A 14,430-nucleotide genomic window follows, 5' to 3' on the forward strand; every position below is an offset into this window, starting at 1 on the left:
AACAAACAAAATATTGAAAGTAACTTATATAAAGTACAAATTTAAACTTAAGCTGTTAAACTATGTATTTGATTTGTGTGCCTCTTCCATATAAACTCATCTACCTTGACTTCATATTATGTAGTCCCAGGTACCAAAACTTTTAAAATATACCCTTTTCACCAGTTCTTCCCCCTCCTAAAATCTTTTACCATCACCTCATCACCCTGTTGTAACAGGGAATGCTTTTTGCCCTTATCATAACTTAATTGTTTTTCTCGTGACTCTACAAGAGTTTGATATATCGGAGCAGTCGGAGCAGTCTCAATAATGACAGTCTGCTTCGGCAATTCCCTGCACATCATACATAAAACAAGTGATGTTACTCCAGCTCGTCTAATGATGGGCAGGGAAACAAGAGTATGTAGATTATGATAGTAGATTATTTAAAACAGCTTACCATAGAATGACCAAGGTATTCGGCAGCATTATCAGAGATGTAGAGGAGTTTCCCGTTCTGAGTCATCATCATCAGGAAACCATTGAGCGCCTGCCGACAAATGAATTTCAATTAAGTTCCAACTCGAAATTTGTAAAGGTCATTGCACACGGATATGTTTAGCTGCGTTGTGTAGATGCTAACGATAGTGTGAACTTAACCTATGACGGGGCTAGTAAAGGGTGTATCTGTGTTTTTTAGGTACCTATAGTTCGGTTCAAAGACATTTATTTTCATAAGATTTAACATAAAATCACTTATATGAGAATTTTACACAAATATACAATATAATATTATTCTATGACTAAGTATGCAAAACAAACAAAGTGAACAATTACACAAAATGAAGGTACATAAAAATTTGCTCAACAAAACAACATCAATATATGTTATATTTATACGGAATAAGAAGGACTGGATGTGGCTTACGACTTATATAGATAACAGTTGAAGTAAACTAAAATAATACTTGAAGGTTTGAACAATAGTACAAATAAGAAAACCATAAACAAATAAGTACATGTTTATATATGCGTTTGTGCAATCGAGCATTTTTTTAGCACCTATAGTTACTTATCTAATAAGCCAATGTTTATTTCACCGTTTGATTTTTGACATTTAATCTACATTAAATAATTAATATGCGTATCGAGCAACAAAGAGGATGTAAATAATGAGAGGCGGTAAGTAAAAATTGAAATTTAGTTCAGAAACGTAACGTGACTCATTTGACATAAGTTTGAAATAGTAGTAATTACAGTACGGCGATTGGCGACGAATTATAATCCGGCTTAGTTTGAAAGCGAACAGATGTTTAAAACGTAGTGGATTTCGGCTATTTCCGATTTTTACAAGGTAATAGCCGTCATCTGTCAATCTATCAATCACTGCACGTTTCTTACAATGAATCGCTTTTTTTTAGAGAGTTTCGCCTGGCTGTCGAGCAAGCAGACAAAAAATTTCATAAAAAATGTTCATAAAATGAAAACTACTGGCCCAAACTATGGAAAATCTTTATGGGAGCAAATGACATCTATTCCACATCGAACTAAAGAAGAATTACGTAAATCGGATCATAAATCTCAGCGGAATCATTGTACATACATGAACAAATACCGATCGAATTGAGAACCTCCTCCTTTTGAAGTCTGTTATAAAGACTATATAGATAACATAGAAAAGTTCAGCGAATCTACTATAACTGATTTTGATTGGAAGTCATTAAGCCATGCTTGAAATTACTCGTAGTTCCGTTGTATTTTTACGTCCGTTCCCAATATTCAGTCTATCGCTTAGTTGAGACAAAAATCGTAAGTATCGTTGACTTCACTGTCCCAATAAACTTATCGACAGTAACTCACCTTATCCGTAAACGCTGTCTGTCAATGGGACGATGTATAGCTTACCAGCGATATAAAGTTTCAATGGAATTTGCAATTCACGCGTCCCAATATAAAGCGATAAGAATGACTTATCGGGTATATTGGGACAGCTTCAGATTATTGACAGCTAATTACTGACAGTAGAAGGTAGTAATTTATCCCTATCTGTAGATAGTATCAGCCTTTTGCTTGTGGCTTTAATTTGTAAAATTTTATCAAAAATTGTTTTCAAAATTTTTAGGTTAACAAAGGATGTATATAATACTATTAAGCATGTCGAGTTAGCCTGTAAGTGGAGTATACAACATTATAAAAGATTTTTTAAATGTATCTATAGATTAAGATAGTTGTATGCACGTTGGCTTCCTAAGAAATAAATAAATAAATAGTATATTGGGAACGACCGTTAGTGTATACGTCTATTTATGACTCAAGTTACTAAATTTGGGTGTATATGTCAAATTATGAATTAAAATTTATGATTAATTATATGTAAATTAGCAATAATTTACCATTTTGATCCCGTTTGCGAAGTTGGATATGGACAATTTCACTGGGATTAATTACATAAATTAAATCTATAAAGAAAATTTATGAACAATGCGGCACTCCAACCCAGATTCCCGCATCTATTATCAGGCGCCTATTTCTGCCGTGAAGCAGTAATGTGTAAACATTACTGCTTCAGTCTGAAGGGCGCCGTAGCGAGGGAAATTACTGGGCAAATTAAATCTTATGTCTCAAGGTGACGAACGGCACTGCATTGTAATGCGTAGGGCGTATCAATTACCATCTGCTGAACGTCCCGAAAAAAAAATTGAACATTAATTTTGTATATACATATAATTTGTGTAAGTTGGATGTAAATGCCTAGTTATGAAATAATATTTATAACTAGACATTTTGATAATTGGAAAAATGTGATTAGGTATCGGCATTTGGCCAAGAAACTATTAACCGACAGTTAAACCTCAAACTTGTCAAACAATCCCGAACATCGTGTGATGTATGTTTAACCAGTATTCGAAATAAAACCAACGTTTAACTTAACATAACAAAATTACAGAACCGAACTTAATGAGCAGTTATCATTAGCCACGCCTCCTAAATACCCACTTTACTTAAATTGAAATAACTCTTTTTGTTTGTCTCTCTCCATTCTACGGGCATTCAGTATGTAAGAAAGTGACAGATGCTCATAATAATTTGTTAAGATTTTGTAGCGTGGGAACCGAGATTCAAATGAGATTGTGGCTTTAAATGAATTATGTTGTTAAGTGCTGCTTTCAAGTGCTGTAGGTTCGATTCTGTGATATTAAGAGTAAATATTTTACCAACTCGATCCATTTACATTGTCATATGATTACAAGAACCTTAGATCATTTATCATTCTAGATAGACTGTGACAAAATTGAGGTTCACAGTTACCCTCTATTTTGAGCAATGACGCACACTACACAAAATGACAGACAAACCTCGTGTGTAAGATGTAGCTTGTCACGCACGCTAAAGTTATAAACCTGGCCTGTTTTCATCGGTTGTCTAGCAGCAAGAGACTCTATTTAGACGCATAAATTACCAAAATACTAGCTTTTATTTTACTAGCTGGTGTCCGGTGCACTTCACTTCACTAAAACAAATTCATAATTAAAAGTCTTTTTGTTAATTACAAAATTTGTAGAAATTCAATCATAATTATTCAAACAGAAATTAAATTTGAAATAAAATAATATTACGAGTCATGTATCAAAATAAAAATTATCCTGTAATAAAAATTAAGTTGGATCAAACTGCAAAACAGTGCAAAATTTGATTAAAATCGGTTCAGTAGCTTAGGAGTCCATAGCGGACAAATAAAGTGACACGTAATTTTTATTTATAAAGACTAGCTGACCCGACAGATGATGTTCTGTAGATCATAACAAAAAAATACTGTTTTATAGGAATTTGCCTATAATATTTCAAAGCGTCAAGAATTATTTCTTAAAAAATGCTCTCTGTTGTTATAATGAAATTGTTTCATAGTGGAACAAAAATTGGAAATAAAAATAATTATGGCTCCCAAATCGAAATAAACACTATCCTATCTCTAAACTGTACTCCATGAAGTAATCCCCATTTAAATCCGTTCATTAGTTTAGGTGTCCATCGCGGACAAACAACGTGTCACTTAATTTATATACATTAAGACTAGCTGACCCGGCAAACGTTGTTTTGCCATATAAAGTATAATTCACGGGATAGTTTTATAAGTAATAAAATATTGCCTATATTATAGCCTGTACATCATTTTGTTCTATTGTCAATAGTTTTTGCAGCGCACGCAAAAATAGGTTTTCGATTTTACACCTTGTGTTACAAAATAGCAATTTTATTGCGGATCCCTAATTTTGAAAAAAAAAACAAAAAGCCTATAGTCTTCCTCGATAAATGGACTACCCAACACTGAAAGAATCATTCAAATCGGACCAGTAGTACCAGAGATTATCGCGTTCAAACAAACAAACAAACACTGCAGCTTTATAATATTATAGTATAGATAGATTAAATACAATATTCAGTACAAATAAACAAAAAGGATACTCCCCGAATACGTGCCAAAAAATAACTCTTAAACAACGCTAGAATATCACTGCGTCAATTCCCTCGCGGACAAACAACGTGTCACGTAAATTATTAAGTCAGAGACGGTATCGTGGGATCAGATAGAGCTAAGCAATTTAACTTGATGACGTCATCATTTGGCATTGCTATAGCAAATTTTGAACAGACTTTGAAAATATCTTAATCATCATATTATTACTAAGTTATTATTTAAAAAAAATGGCAGTTGTTGAGACTGCTGATAGAAAAAAAAAACTTGGAATTTTGAGTAGTAAAATTTGAAATTTCATATTGTTTAAAAACAATTAAATATTTCAATATATATTCTTAAACTTATTTTGTAATATATATTATTAAAAACAAAAGCACTATTTCAATGAAAAAAAAAATAAGTAACTTTTCACACAATCCATTAAATTTCACCTATAAGATATAACACAGCAATAACGTTACACAATACGTCAGCTATATAGCTACAGATATACTGCTATAAGCATTTTGGTGACGTGAACTCACGAGACTTCACGCATCCAAAAAAGTATATAATATATATATATATATTAAGTATTTATTTATCGCGTGCCCCAGTCATGAGCATGTCAGTGACAGGAACCCATAAGTTTTCCTCTACCAAAAAGTGCTCAACGCGGGTAATGAAGGTTTCAATTAAAAACAGGGATGCGTGAGTGTATGTGCCCGTCTCCCTTCCTCCATGTGTGCATGTGTTGTGTGTGTGTGTGTAAGAACTTGATACCTCACCTTAGAGAAGCCAAAATTTTGTCCAGTGCTGGGTTGGTGCGTGATGTCGAATCTCTTAAAAACTGAAACAAAATAGAATAATATAATTTGGTTTTAGTTGAAGAAAATAAAAGTAATTTTATGTTTTTATAAGACTATCTATCATTGGGTAAACTTCTGTCAAAATTTATCACCCTCAGGCAATTTGTAATTTAATTTCGACTTTTAATTATTAGTCGCAATGCCGCACATATTCCATAGTAACTTTAGATTTTCAAGAGATATAGGTATTTTAAAAAGACATAACATTACGTAAACTTCAAGAACCTATTTATTAAAAAGAAAATTTTTTATATGCATGATATCAGTAACCATATCATTAGCCCTATCTGGTTTTCGACCGACATCGAAACATTTCGAAGTTGTTTCTAATTGTTATGCCCAAATCGAAATATTTCGTATTGACATTATATTTTTTTTTTAAAAAGTGCCACTTGCATTGTGGATTCATAAAACCACACAATTGTTTTTTGAAGTGCAACTTCTTTAGAATCATTGTGATTTGAAACGAAAAACCGAGATTAAGACACAAACAGATGAATGCAGATTATTAAGCCGGCGATTAAATGAGATAGGAAGCATTATACAGTGTATATGTGAAGGTAGTATACCTTAATATATTCTGACGTCATGCACACGAAGTATGACAATATAGACACTAGGAGAACAAATATGGTAGCGGTAATAGTAATGTCTTTCATAGCGATTGAAATCATGTGTCATCGTAGCAACATGAGCCAAAACTTCATATGCAGTTTAGAGGTTTAATGTCAATTTGTGTCTGATACAGCGAATCCGTTGATTGAGGTTTTGGAAATTAATTTTGAAAATGTGCAGCAGTCGCACTGTATCAACAACATGATCAAAAACAGAAATTGATGTAGTAATTGATCAAATATATATGAACCATATTAAGATTAAAGTATTTATTTTATACATTAGTTACCATAAGCCTCTTGTAACATTGATCGAAAATGTAAGCTCTTAGACGGAATAAATATATGTAACATATATTAAAATGAAAAAATATAGTAGGTCACGGAAATGACACTTATGAAAGTCAAAAAAATATTTTTTCTTATTGAATCTACAGATACTTTGTAAAGTGTTGAGCTAATGAGAAGACGTAGCAAGACACTCATTGCCACTCTTTTATAGCATGATTTACATTTTCTTCGATTTACAAATCATTTGAATTAAAACACAATATAATATGTAAAGTGATGCAACAACCATACTCAAACGTCAAATAGTCAATGCCCTACAAGAGTAAGCCAAAATAGTAAATGTAAATTAGTACACAAGCTATTGAGTATAGTAGTCGCATCATCCACACACACACTGTAAATAAAGTACGTATTCTGTGAGCATTTTATCATTTTCAGCATATACGCATAAAATGTAAAATAATTATCGAACTTTGTATCACTACCATCATTACTAAATCCTACAACCTACAATCTTCCCGAATATTAACGTTCGTCTCATTATCTTGAAGCCAACATATTTGAAGGTTTCACTTCTACTACGTGTGAATTTGCACACATGTTATGTTAGTCAAAATGTGTCAAAAGCCAAATTGGAAATGGACAGGACACATTCTGAGGGAAAAGAAAGAGAAATGGACAAAAACCGTTACAGAATGGTATCCAAGAGACGGGAAACGAAGAAAAGGTAGACAGATTAGAAGGTGGGAGGACGATTTTAGAAGGATAGCAAGACTGGACTCGATGAGAGTAGCTAGAGACCGAATAAGTTGGTTGTCCATAGAGGAGGCCTTTGTCAAGAGACATATTACTAGTTAAGCTAATCTAAGTTTTATTTATAAGAAGAATTAAGTCACTAGTAATAGTAAAGACTATTTTATTTTATTTATTTTCGTTATTCGTTTTAAAGGTCCGCAGGGTCCGTAGCTACTACGTAAGTCGGCTGGCTAGGAGCCGATCTAATTCCTAGCCAACAGATATGTTTGAAGCGTTTAAGCAAAAAGCAATCACATATCGGTTAAAGTATATTGTTTTAACTTGGTATTTCTTTGAAATTATTTTAAAATCACTATGGTAACAACATCAGCTTACCCAAATAATCATTTGCCGCATCAGAAGCCGAAACTTTAGAAAGACAGAACAATTTAGATCCTTGTGTTACCTTGAGTAAAACAATACCGGATACAATTGAATATCTACGCATATTAGCACAGAAACCTTGGTATTTTTGCTTAGAATTATCATCGCTCGTGCGGCTCTATAGGAATGTTTGTAACAATATCATTTCTTCCTCACAGAACATTATGTTGATATTAACTGTTTTATATCTCGCTTCTAATGACGAATCACATTTGTATATTTCTGTGATTGTTGTTTGAAATGCTTCTAACTGTTATCGTCATTCTACGGAAGCTAAAATTCTGTTTTTATACGGAAATAACATATTGTAGTAACTATAATAATGACGAAAAGAATTTATTTTTAACTGACTTCAAATAAGGAGCTGGTTCTCAATTCGTCCATATGTTTTTTTTATGTTTGTTACCGCAAAACTTTCTACTGGCTTAACCAATTTTTATAATTCTTTTTTTTTATTTTCCAAAAATAGCAATAATCGTAACTAGAATTAGATTAATTAATTAGATTTTAAAACAATACGCACATTATGGTGCTCAATACCTTATTATGATGTAGTGCCACAAGCATATTCCATATATCAACTTAATACGACGTAATTATTCCATACGTACAATAATAATAATAAATTCTACATTTCGACCAACAAAGGATCATAATGTGTCGTAACAAAATAACTTAAAACCTAGTGTTACTACAAGATATCTTAAAATCTAAGCCCTCCTAACCTAGGACAGGACCGACTTGTCAGCACCAGTGGGATCCTCCTTTACACAGGAAGCCGGCAAGATTATGGGTACCACAACGGCGCCTATTTCTGCCGTGAAGCGGTAATATGTAATGTGTAAACATTATTGTGTTTCGGTCTGAAGGGCGCCGTAGCTAGTGAAATTACTGGGCAAATGTGACGTCACGTCTTATGTCTCAAGGTGACGAGCGCAATTGTAGTACTGTTCAGAATTTTTGGGTTTTTCAAGAATCCTAGCACTGCATTGTCATGTGTAGGGCTTATCAATTACCATCAGCTGAACGTCCTGCTCGTCTCGTCCCTTATTTTCATAAAAAAAAACATGTATCATACAGCAATCGAACCTGTGCGAAAATGGCCTCAGAATACCATTGGGGCTAGCCCGGACCCTTCGCAACAGGTCTGTACAAGCTTACGGACAGTCGCGTTAAAACACATTCCCGACGCGCTGCAGTATCGTGGCAACCGCGTGACATATAATACAAAAAATACAATACCATATATTTATTTTACACCATATTATACCACATTTTAAGGTGTAAATATTACTAAGGCTTTAAGATTTTCTTTATAAATAATTTTGAAGAATATTAGTTTAAAGCGTTGGGTATGTTGTGAGTGATAATGTGTGAGGGGTATAATGAAGTGTGTGTGAGTCAGTGTGTATTTCTAATCAAATGGTTGAATCTTTTATATGTGTGTATTTAATGAAATGTTTGTGTTACTGTTAAATTTATATGATTGTGTTAAAAGTTCTTCAGTTTCAGTATAAGTGAGTGAATTTATCCAACTTACTAGCATTATTTTTAATTCATGAAATTGTTTGGAATGGATAAAGTATATTTCCTTATTTACCCTGTTATAAAGCATGGCTGAGAGCATAGGACGTCATTGGCCGCTCTAGATATTCTCTTCTTTATTCTCTTCTCTATTCTATTCTCTAGATATTCTTCTGTTGTTCCATTGCCCTTACATTAAAAAAGCAAGCGAACGCTGGGCTAACAAGCGATTTTCCCGATTAGAATATCGATGTGACAAGCGCACTTACCAACATCACTCATAATTAATCGATTCAATCTATCGATACTTTCTCGAGCACCAACGATACACAATAACTAAGCCAAGCCACCCGATTATATCGATAAGATATCGAACTATTCCTGACTCTAATGGACCCAGCGCACGGGGATTTACACTTTCTAAAATATCAAAAGGATTTCTGGAGGATGGATCAGAATATTGATAAGCTATCTTATTTTGTTGCGGCTAAATATGCACAGGTTATCTACAATTCAGCTTCAATTAGAATGGCAAATGTTATCTGCTAGAAAGTCTGATGGCGATGTATGATAATCGATGTTTTAGTGTAGTGATTTCCATATGATAAGGCTCACTGCACATGTATAAACTTGATACAAAAGTATCAAATTCAAATTCAAATATTTTTATTCAAACTAGGTTGTGACATCACTTATTGAAAGTCAAAAACTACTACCTATTCCAAAATGAATGCCTCAGACCTGAGAAGAATGGGCGCAACAAACTCAGCCTTGTTTTTTTTTTATCGAAAAAATATGCTTACAAAGTAATATTGTACAATTAAACTTATTATTTAATAGGCTGAGGGCGGTCACTCCATTCCCAATCTGTGGTATCGTTAAGAAAGTCATTTATGTTATAGTAACTTTTACCACACAAACGTTTTTTGACAATACTTTTGAATAATATCGACTCTTTTGTATAAGATACAAATTTCATTTCCAACAAAACTTATCTGTAAATCTTGGTATGTAAGTTCAACTATCACTTAAAAATAACCAACAGTTTATTTATTTGCCTCATTACTCTCCCAACTGCCTCCGTGTATTACTTAGAAATACATAAACAATCAAATTTGTACCAAGGCATCAGAAGTTACATAAATACGATTCCCAGACACTCCTCGCAAAATTTTAATGTTCCAATACTTCATAAGTCGCTCTGTAGCTATTCTCACGTGATAGAAACATAATAGCGAACCCCTCAGCAATATTCATATCTGTCAGTAATAACGACTGTCACGAAATATCCACTGATTTTCGAACTACATACATTCATATGGACGTCGTTTCAAATTATTTACTTTAACATAATGACAGCACGTGTGCTAGAACGATTACCTGCATTTATTATTCGATATTTATAATATGATATCTGTAGTAATTATTTTATAGTTTATTGCTGTGTTATAGATGCAATGGAAAAATATCTAGCAAATCTAGTTGAATATTATGATTCTTTAAGAGAAAACCTCCTTAGCGACATTGAGCACTATTCTTGGGATGGGTATAAAATTTTAAACTCGCGTCAGGACACGTGCCCTGATCGAAAATTCGTTAGACAGTCGTTGAAGTTATGGATGAAACTTAGATTTAGGATTGATCTCCGCTGCGCTCCAACTATATACCGCACTACCAAAGAACAATAGCTATTTTAATACGGCAACTATTAGATGCTTGTGTGCGTTGCATCTTGACACTCAATGGCATCTTTAAAATTTTGTAATATACGTTTCGTGTTATTTTACATTGATATTAATAAAATACAAAATACTTACTAATAATTATATGTGATTCGAGCGTCTTTATTATTTCTTGTAGTATTATTTTTACAAAGCTGTACAACCCAACCCGGCATTTTTCTGTCAATAATTAGCAACGTTTAACAGAACATAACGTTAACGATACACATTGTTCGAGACTGGCTCGAGTACGTCCACTTGGGCATAGTATTAGGTGCCGCACTTTGCGACAACTACTGCGATATCTAGTTGGAGCGCAGCGGAGACCAATCCATAATCTAAGGGCTGAAAGTTGATTTTTAGAGAGATAAACTGTTGAATGTAAAATAATTCTAATTCTGAAGTGTAAATTTTTTTGTGTGATATAAAATGTCATTTTTGTGAACGATAACCACAAAAATGATGGTACTGTTATAATGATAAATAAAGCAATTCGTACGAAATTATTACCTAACCATTCCAAAATATTCAAAGTGAAGTTCAAGTAAAAGTTTTCACTTCTGCCTGCACTCCCCTCAGGGAGTGAGTGAGTGTGAGTGCAACACGTATTCTTTTATGGAAGAGGAGAACTAACGACCATACGGGTTCACCTGATGGTATGTGGTCACCGAAGTCCAAACTCTCTTGTTTTCAAAGTAAGTAAATATACAACGAGTACTAAATTACTTTAAAGATAATTGGTACATTGGTGATAAAGTAATCCGATAATAAAAATCATTCTAACACAACAAACAAATATTTTGTTATAATTAAACTTTAAACTAAATTAAAAATACATTTGTTATAAATTAAATCGGGGCCTTTGAGTAGGGTGACCAAGCGTTGCTAAAAGTATTAAAACCTTGCTGTAAGTACAGAAGAAAGTGGCATTCTGTTGTCTCTGCGTACTCCTACGGGAAATAATGTGTGTGTGTGATTTATATACTTATGTAAATTATTAGTATAGTTAGAGTGAGAGAGGAGGAGCCTGCCTACCGCTGTCGTATGCGTTGGAGAATGGGAAGCCAGAGAGACTGACACCGTAACGCGTTACATTAGTAACCATAAGAAGTTATACTTCAATAAGCCATATTTTTGTTTAACGTATACCTAACGTTTAACTACATAATTGTATTTTATAATTTGAATGTTGAGGTTGTTTTAAAAGGTTTAAATTACCAATATATTTATTAAAATAAAAACAAGAAATCATGGTTATCCTACCGCGCATCTGCACGTAATCGTTATAATAATTAATTAGAGCTGGCCGGTATCGTTTTGAAACGCATTCGAGTACTGCTAATCAATTCTAAGTACCACCCATTTATTTAGCGATCGCTTGAGGAATTGACCGTCCAATTTACAAATACTTTACAGCGCTGCGTACTATAAAAAAGTTGTATTGAATATATGGCGTGCACTCTATATTTACAATATGTTATGACTTCAAAGTGATAACCCTCACTTCTAGGATTAATACACAAATAAAATTTGAAAAACAAAATTTTATGAATAGTGCCGCATCGTTTACAAGAGAGATATCTCAAGTCAATTTCCTAATATGCAAATATTGGGGTTGAGCAGGTTATCAGCTGTAAAGTAGATCCTGTAGATGAAGCCACAGCCTGAGAGTTGTACAAAGCAAACAAGATTTTATAACAATACGACACTCGAACGGTTAGCTCAGTTGGTTTGAGAACCGGCACCGGTTGGGGTATCTATCCGTGCTAAGCGTCAGATTCAAATCTGAATTCAGTATCTTCGGAACCTTGCCTAAAGGGACTCCTTTTAATAATATATCTTAGTTATTATATTACATTTTTAAAGTTCTAAGTTTTATTTTCATCGTTCTAGTAGATTTTTTTATTTCTGTATAATATGCAGGACAAAATCCGGACTCGAGACTAAGCTCCGGACATATCCAGATTAATCCGGACGAATGGTAACCCTATTTATGGATAGGTAATAAGATAAATAAGAATAAATAAATACCAGAGAATAATAAGGGAGAAGTATTCGCTCTAATGAACGCATCGATATACCCACCCGACTCCTGTGACTTATTTATATCTCATTAAAACCTAAAGCATTACATATCTGCATTGACAGTCGATAATGACACCAGACAAAGTTTAATTGCTTCAAAAAACCAGTGCAAAGTGAGCTGGGGCGTCCATCCAGAAGCGAGTGAGATCAGCAAGATACATAGCATTACTCGGCTAACGAACAACTCAATTTAACTAGAATACATTTCTGTGTAGGGATTGTATTGAATTTATACTTCACTTTTCGCGTTAGGTTTTTTTTTTTATTATGATGGGTTGTATAGGATGTTAGCTGATAGTAATTGATATGCCTTGCCAATTAGAAATGCAGTGCCGCTCAGGATTCTTGTAATACTCAAAAATTGTCGTCGCCTTAAGACATAAGATGCTAAGTCTCATTTGCCCAGTATGCACAGTAATATCACTAGATACGGCGCCTTTCAGATCGAAATATAGTAATGTTTACACATTACTGCTTCACGGCATAAATAGGCGCCGTTGTGATACCCATAAACCAGCCGGCATCATGTGCAAAGGAGTCCCCCACTGGTGTGGGTTGAAAATGATCAGGGTGAATTATCGCACGCACACCGTCACTAAAATTTGACACTCTGACGTTACTTGGTCGCTTAGACCAAATTATCATAATACATTTATTTTCTCTTAATTCATTCCATTGCAATTCTTTTTGATGTCTCTTCTTTAGATACGCAAAATTTTATGAACGTTGCGGGAATCGAACCCGGGACCTCTCGCGTTCCGTGCGAGCGCTCTTCCAACTGAGCCAGCCGTTTGAGTGACGTATCGTTATGAAATCTTGTATGTCTTGTTCATTTCACAGCGTGCGTGACAAGCTACGTCTCACACTCGCAATTTGTATGACACTTTGTGTTAGTGTGCGTGAATTGCTCAAAATAGAAGTTAGTTCTAAACTCAATTTTTTTCGACGTTTTACAGCTGTCATAGTCCTTCTACGAGTAGACATAAAAATAATATAAGGTCTCTTCTAACACTTCCACAGCTTCGGAAACAAATAGCGCTCTGAGAGAGAAGTTGCTGCGCAAGAGACTATCCCAGCATTCGTTTTTGGCGCTCTTTAAATTCTAAAAATCGACCAGTGCCATTTGGCACTACATCTTTCATATACACCAAAATCGGAAGTGCCGTTTGGCACATTACGCCCTGACCAAGTTCTGGCTCTCATTTTGTTTATATAATATAGTTTATTTAGCATGGTCTTATAGCTTGTTTTAATAGTTTTCTTATATATTCTCTCGTATTCGCGCTTGCCGATCGTGGAAGGTTAATTAAATATACAATATTGTACTCTCATTGTCATTGCTATAAAATAATCAATCTAGTCCCAGGCTGTCCGATCACTTAGATATTCAACTGTGGAGTAGTAGGATTTACGATAGAGCCATTGTTTAATAAAACATTTAAATTTATTTATAGATAATGCCTGAACAGTGAATTTATTATAAAAGTGTAAATTTACTCTTAAGGCTGTTATGTATAGTAAGCCTCTTGTAACTCATATGTTTACTGAACCACAGAATTAAATAAATTTCAATATGTATAAAATTTGAAATTATTTCTAATTGTAATAAAAAAATACACATTATTTAACAAAATTATGTGGTATAATAATACCTTTTTTATTACAATATTGTTCCTTCTACAAACGTAAAATAACATAAGGAATATTTTTTT

General features: G+C 33.7%; 1 protein-coding gene across 3 annotated transcripts in view; it reads right to left on the reverse strand.

Annotated features, from left to right (window-relative positions):
• Positions 1-14,430, reverse strand: part of LOC126975782 (PAS domain-containing protein cky-1-like) — a 192,988-nt gene that overhangs the window by 83,581 nt on the left and 94,977 nt on the right. For all 3 annotated transcript variants that reach the window (XM_050823833.1, XM_050823825.1, XM_050823834.1), the window contains 2 exons: positions 5,224-5,285; positions 440-529 (listed from right to left, as the gene is read on the reverse strand). In XM_050823833.1, coding sequence (XP_050679790.1) covers positions 440-511 — 72 coding nt within the window. In that variant the 5' untranslated portion in view covers positions 512-529; positions 5,224-5,285. The remainder of the gene's footprint in view (positions 1-439; positions 530-5,223; positions 5,286-14,430) is intronic.

This window comes from Leptidea sinapis, chromosome 2 (assembly GCF_905404315.1).
Source record: "Leptidea sinapis chromosome 2, ilLepSina1.1, whole genome shotgun sequence".
Taxonomy (NCBI): domain Eukaryota; kingdom Metazoa; phylum Arthropoda; class Insecta; order Lepidoptera; family Pieridae; genus Leptidea; species Leptidea sinapis.